The 6396-nt window shown below is 41.7% G+C and overlaps 1 protein-coding gene across 8 annotated transcripts in view; it reads right to left on the minus strand.

Annotated features, from left to right (window-relative positions):
- Nucleotides 1–6396, minus strand: part of kiz (kizuna centrosomal protein) — a 24200-nt gene that overhangs the window by 9017 nt on the left and 8787 nt on the right. For 2 of the 8 annotated variants that reach the window (XM_032500566.1, XM_032500569.1), the window contains 4 exons: nt 5799–5963; nt 4626–4776; nt 2502–2658; nt 1981–2043 (listed from right to left, as the gene is read on the minus strand). In XM_032500566.1, coding sequence (XP_032356457.1) covers nt 1981–2043; nt 2502–2658; nt 4626–4776; nt 5799–5963 — 536 coding nt within the window. Of the gene's footprint in view, nt 1–502; nt 590–1980; nt 2044–2501; nt 2659–4625; nt 4777–5798; nt 5964–6396 lie in introns of those variants that run through there. The other 6 variants (XR_004326952.1, XR_004326953.1, XR_004326954.1 and 3 more) reach the window with 6 other exon arrangements.

Consider the following 6396-nt stretch of genomic DNA (forward strand, 5'->3'; position numbering starts at 1 on the left):
TAAAAAGAACACTGATATAGGAAAACAGGTCAATTTGACCCGAGGACAACATGAGGGTTGAAGGCCAGTTATTTCATAGATCCAGGATACTATGCATCCTGATAAAGTTCCCTTGGCCTTTGGAATTAAAACAACCCCACATCATCACATACCCTTCACCATACATAGCGATTGGCATGGTGTTATTTCAGTTCGCTTAATAGCTGGTTTGATTTGCATTGAGAGATGATCTTATGAAGAGTCCCCCATGTATATACTTATGCCCCCTGTATTTAAGGAAGAACATTTAATTATTTACATCATTCATTCACAAAGAAAATGTGTGTCCTTTAAAAGGTTGGATTTTCCTATTTTTTTAAATTAAGGCATTAAGATCAATATTTCCAGAAGATGTTTTTTTATTCCTCTTTTTAATCAACTATAGCATGGTGTTGTATACTTATGCAAGCGTGTGCGACACACACACACACACCCACACCTGGTAGAGTGGACTGCTCTCTTACCTGAGACCATCGTCCTCCCCCTCTCTTCAGAACTCCCTTGCCTTCCTGCATGGCTGATTGTTTAAGTAACTGATATGCTTTTGTCTCTATACATACACACACACACACACACACACACACACACACACACACACACACACACACACACACACACACACACACACACACACACACACACACACACAACCACCACCCACACACACCCACACACACAAACACACACACACACACACACACACACACACACACACACACACACACACACACACAGAGTCAAATATTTGCTTAAAACACAGGTTTCCAACTTTCAGAGGTTTCCGTGTTTGATGAGACAACACGCTTCAGTAGCTGAGTCTTTTGGTCTCACAGCTGAACAGAGTGGGTGAAAACACTGTGCTCAATCAGCTAAGCTGTTGATTCTAGCCTACAGTATGTAAGCAACAGTTTCCATGAGACAGCAATCAGCATCTCAGATTATCTACCAGCAAGGCAATGCTTAATATAATGTTTTAAAAACACTCATAACTACTTTCTAGCTCACTAAAGTAGGTATTGTATTGGAGAGGAGCTAAGACACTGCATTGACAAAAATCAACATAGCAGAAATATATAATAAATGGGCTAATGTCTAAATGATAAAACACACATACCAAATCAAATGGTAGAGCAAAAGTGTGATCTTGTATGACTGAGTCAGATTATTTGACTTGATTTCCTAAGTTAATCATGTTCTAAAAACCATTTGATATTTACAGTGATATTTCACCACAGCCCTTTATACAGACATTGCTCTTATATGTAAAAAAAAAACAAAAAACAAGAAACAGTAGGTAAACAGATGTGCATGTCTGGGCAAATACTATCATTGTAACATTGATTGACCACGGCAAAATCTTCTCAAAATCATATTTTTTTTGTTGTTGCTTTTTGCTGGTGATGGCTCTTTTGATTAAGTGTAGCTATTGGAAACTGGACTCAGTTTGCTTGCTGTGCACCTTAGGGATGCAGACACATGAAACACCCGTAGGAAGTCTGATAGCCAAGGGTAATATAGGATTGCTTTACATTTCAGAGGTGCGGCTTAGGGATGGGCACACCAACTGCTTCCAGGATGCCTTCACATCTAGTATTTTTCAAGTCTAGCCTTTCCAAAGCATTGTTGAGAAGATAATGAGAGCCGGTGACAGATCTCTTGCGCTCCCCACCCTGGCGTCGTGACAATTAAAGCAGCCGCATTATGTTGGGCCAGCAAATTATCAATTTTGCCAGAATACTTCAGACCATTCTGAAAACATAGCTAGGGTTTTTCTCGGACATAATGAGAGAGAACTAGCACAGCTCTTCAGGTGGGACTTTGACCCTGGATTCACCTTGATCATCCTGCCTAAAAAGAGCCCATTATTCACTGCAGTGGGAAGAAAACAAACCACAACATAAGGATAGTGTGAATGCTGGGGCACCGGCGATGCCTTTTTACCTCTAATAGGAACACTTTCCACAGGGCTTTCGTCCTGGCTGTCCTCTTCAGTACTTTGTAGTTCTGTAAGAAAGGGAAGCGCATAGTGAGAAGCAGTTGCAGGGAGGAAGGGAGTCTAGGGATAGAAATGGGAATGGGGGGGTCTTTCTTTAGCTCTGAATAGAAGCCTGCAGGAAAACGGGGCTGTGAGGGATTAATAAAAAAAGCTCTATGGTGAAATTGATTTCTTTCATAAAAGAGATGTTTTAGTTCTCTGCAGAGATGGTTTGCAAAAAAAAAAAACATTAGCAGTCTACATCTGTTCCTGCTAATGGTCTTGTTTTATATTAATGTGCAAAGACAGACTTATCTCAGTATGGAATGTTTTGGACATTTGTGGGAATCGACTGGAAACTGTAGCAAAACACTTGCTTAGGGAAAAGTTTTTGATGGTTAGAAAATGCAACCATTCCTCCATATCAAATAGCCAAAACCCAGCATTAAAATACTGTAGTCTAATTAGAATATCCCATTATAGTAACCTTGGATCTGATGCTTCCGTACCGGCCTGGCGGGCTTCCCATCACTGTCAGCCAGGAGAGGAGGAGGACCACACGAAGAAGACATGTCACTCTCGTCCTCTGCTGAGGGGCACTCCTCACTGGACCGGGACACAAGTGTCCTCAGCAGCACTTTGGCCTGTATGCAGCACAAATTAAAACCACACTCTTGATTGTTCCCATTTTGTGAAGGAAGTGTCAAATTGAACTCTCGCCGATTAGGCAAGTCATTTTCTTTGGCCATGGCTGCTCGCACAGAGGTGCAGCTGTAGTGCGTGTTCAAACACCAAGGGAAAATAACTTCAAATTCTCTCACTCGTTTAACAAAAAAAAAGATTATTTCACACACTTTCCCGCTCTCAATCACACTTTTTTCTTTCTCTCCCTCTCTCTTCTCATCCATGAGATTAGAGAAGCGCCTAAAGAATGCAATCACCCTGGCGTTAATGTGCAACACGTTCCCGATATCTCCCCTCTTGGCTGAGAAAATTGAGACAAACCGCTCTCTTCCTCCCTCTCCAACTCTTTTTTTTTTTTTAAATCTCTGGTGGAGATGAGGATACACAATTAAGAGGAGCTGTTCCGGGAGATGAGGAGCAGGGAGATGCCACACACCGATTTCTTTTCTCTCCTCCGTATCAAATCCTGCCATCATCATCTCTCTTTTGTGATCAAAGACTGCCTCTCAGCCTCAGATGGCCATTTGCAACTTTTAATGAGCACTAATAGGGAGGGGATGATCAGGAGGATTTTGACAGTGACAAACTTTAAGTGCATTTTAAGTTGTTATCAGTAAGTTGCAGTGAAGATTGACAATGTACATGCTTTCATTTTCTTTGAGGGGAAGAGAGGCAAACACATGCCAATCTGAGCTTGGCACTTGGTATTTGATGTTGCTGCACAACAAAAAAAAAAAACTGTCTTGATCCTTGTCCCCGATATCTGTCTTTGTTCTTTTTTTAGATTTAGTCAAATGTACTGGGGTTGAGGGCTCTCGCAGACCCACTGCATTTTAAATATCAATGAATGCAACTGTTAGCACTTGAATATTCAAAGGGCCTCTTTGAGTGTGTGCATGCGAGCTGCATGCTCCCATTTGTTGGAGTAGCCAGGCTGTGTGGCATTACGTGAATGGAAATTTCTGTTTGCTCTTGTGTGAGGAGAGTAAGCTGTTATATGAGAGGACAGAGAGAGAGAGAGAGAGAGATAGATAAATAAAGGGAGGGAGAGAGAGAAATAGATGGAGTGAGAAAGATAAAGGGGGAGAAAGATTTTCACTCAGGCTTTTCCTGATGTACTTCGACACAATGATGTAGATGGCCATGCCTCTCTTCCTTTTGTCCGTTCATATTTTCAAGAGACTCTACAGTCTCCCTCATTGCGTCGGGGACACTGGAGCATGATCTCTGAGCCACAAGAACCCCCACAAGATGAGTTTGCAAAAATGTTTATAAAATCCTGCATGAAGTACATAAGATCACTCCTGCATATAGAAGTGTACATTTTCTGGTATATTTCTTGATATTATCTTTGCATTTAAAGTGATTTTATTTGTTATGTCTTTCTTGTTTAATTGAGTATGATCTCCACAAGGTCAATAAGGGGGACATTTAAAATAATTTTGTTCGTTGGGGAAAAGATCCCAACGGCTCCCTCATTCAATTGGACCCAGCTGATGGCTATACTTTTGGCTAATGCCAAATTAAAAGCAAGTGTTTCTTAGATGAATACGCCACATGAGATGAAAGAAGCCAAGCAGAGGCTGTAATTTGCGATTAGTGCATGGGTCAGGGTTTCCCTTCTGTCTAGGTCAACGTGTGGAGCAATCTGATGAGTCGGCAGCCAGGGCTTGGTTTCAAACACCAGACACAAAGAGGGCACTCAGTACCAACTACAGCGCTCTTCTAAAATAACAAACAAAAAACGTGCTTAAGTAACAAAAACACTGGCCTTTTTGGAAAGAAGAAGAAAAAAATGGCAATTTACTCCTGCAGTCATATGTGTGTGGTAATGTCTGCTTGCTTTAGGGAATGGGTGTCGGGTGAATGCAAGTGTGTGACCTCCTATTTCGATGTGTAGTGGCAGTGTATGAGCCTCCAACGCTACCTGGTGGCTGTAGGCGGCATGGCGCTCCAGCAGCTGCGGCGTGAACAGCTGGACCAAGCGCTCAGTGCTGAGGACACGGCGCTCCTTCAGCAGAAGGGCGTGCTTGAACCAGCGATCCCACAGCCGAACAGCATCAGCAGGGAGGCTGGTGCTGGGGTGAGGGTGGGGGCGGTGGGAGAGAAAGAGAGGCTTTCTTATTTAATAAACAGTGGGACATCTGTAAATAAGTCACAATGTTACCTCCTTATGGTGACAGATTCTTTGATTATCAAGAAAATTGAGAAATCTTACAAGTTTGCCCATTAGGTGAAATTATAATTCATTTGTCACACTATTTTTATTAAGCATTCTCAAAAGGCTGCTAGTTTGGCGCCAATCCATCTTAACACTTAAAAAGATATAGATCATTAATTAATTCCAGTTAACACTGAATAGACAGACAGTGATATAACACCTTGAAAACTAGATAAAAAAAGGTCAAAGAGCCAATAGGCATCTCCACAGGAAAGAGAGGGACACTGCTCTACGTATTTCTTTGGATTGAGTATATAGCAGCGAAGGTCTCAGGGAAATCAATAGAGTAGTGAAGCAGAGCATGGATTTGGCTCAGAGTATAACTACTCATTATCCAAAGGACTGGAAGTCACAGATAGGGCATTTTAATTTACTCATGACATTCACCTGTGCAGCGCACAAGGAGACAGTAAAGATGACCTTTACATTTGTGGACAAGGGACACCGTATCGAATGGTAGCGTGCAATATCTCAGTAACTGTTGTGTGTGCCCTGTCCCTTACTATTTTGCCCAAAAAAATAAAAAAATAATGCACAGGCAGCCATCCACTCTTTGTCCAAATAGTGGAATTCACTTTATCTGTAAGTCTGTTCTCTGTCTCTCTATGAAAAGAAAAGAAAGGTCTATTGAACTCTGTAGCTTTCAGAGCATTGATATTTGTGCTCTGAATGACTCCATTATTGCACTTCTTGTTAGGGGAGTTAAAAAAAAGTAATTGTCTACAAAACACACACACTATATTGTATCATATACTGTAACTATTTCTTCCATTTCTTCTACGGTTTCTGAAAAATCCCCACAAATGAATACAGAATAAAATAAAAAACACTGACATTAGTCTTTGGAGCTGGATTCACATAAAAACCAGGAGGCCTTACCTTATTTCATTAGGCTCAGTGCTGGACGGGTGAGCTCTCACTAGATCCTGTGGTAGCAGGCAGCCCTTTGCTGTGCTCCATGACAACCTCTGAAGCTCATGAAGGATGACTGCTCCACATGCTTCAAGGTCCTCGTCATTCAAGCCTGCTCCACCGTTACAAAGGCTGTCCAATATATAGAGAGCAGTCAGCTATTGCCATGGAGCCTTGGGCTCAACCCGTGGGTCAGGAGCACATGGAGTACATCCAACAGCTGCTAACACTTGACAGACACACACACTCAGTACAAGTATGATCATACACGTCAATGCACATATACCCTTGCTCACATAATATCACAGCAAGACTAAACATGACACTGAGGGTCATGACTAGAGATGTTCTGATACCGATACCAGTATCGGTATTGCCTCCGATACAGCCTAAAACGCTGGTATTGGGAAGTACTGGAGTTTATGCATCGATCCAATACCACATAATAAAACCCTACAAAAACTTTTTGTGTTCTTTTTCCATTAATACTGACCGTCAAACTGGATGATAAAAGAAAGTTCTGAGGCATTCATTGTTTGCGTTTGTTCATGTTTCACAAAGAGTT

Source organism: Etheostoma spectabile, chromosome 20 (assembly GCF_008692095.1).
Source record: "Etheostoma spectabile isolate EspeVRDwgs_2016 chromosome 20, UIUC_Espe_1.0, whole genome shotgun sequence".
In the NCBI taxonomy this organism is placed as follows: Eukaryota; Metazoa; Chordata; class Actinopteri; order Perciformes; family Percidae; genus Etheostoma; species Etheostoma spectabile.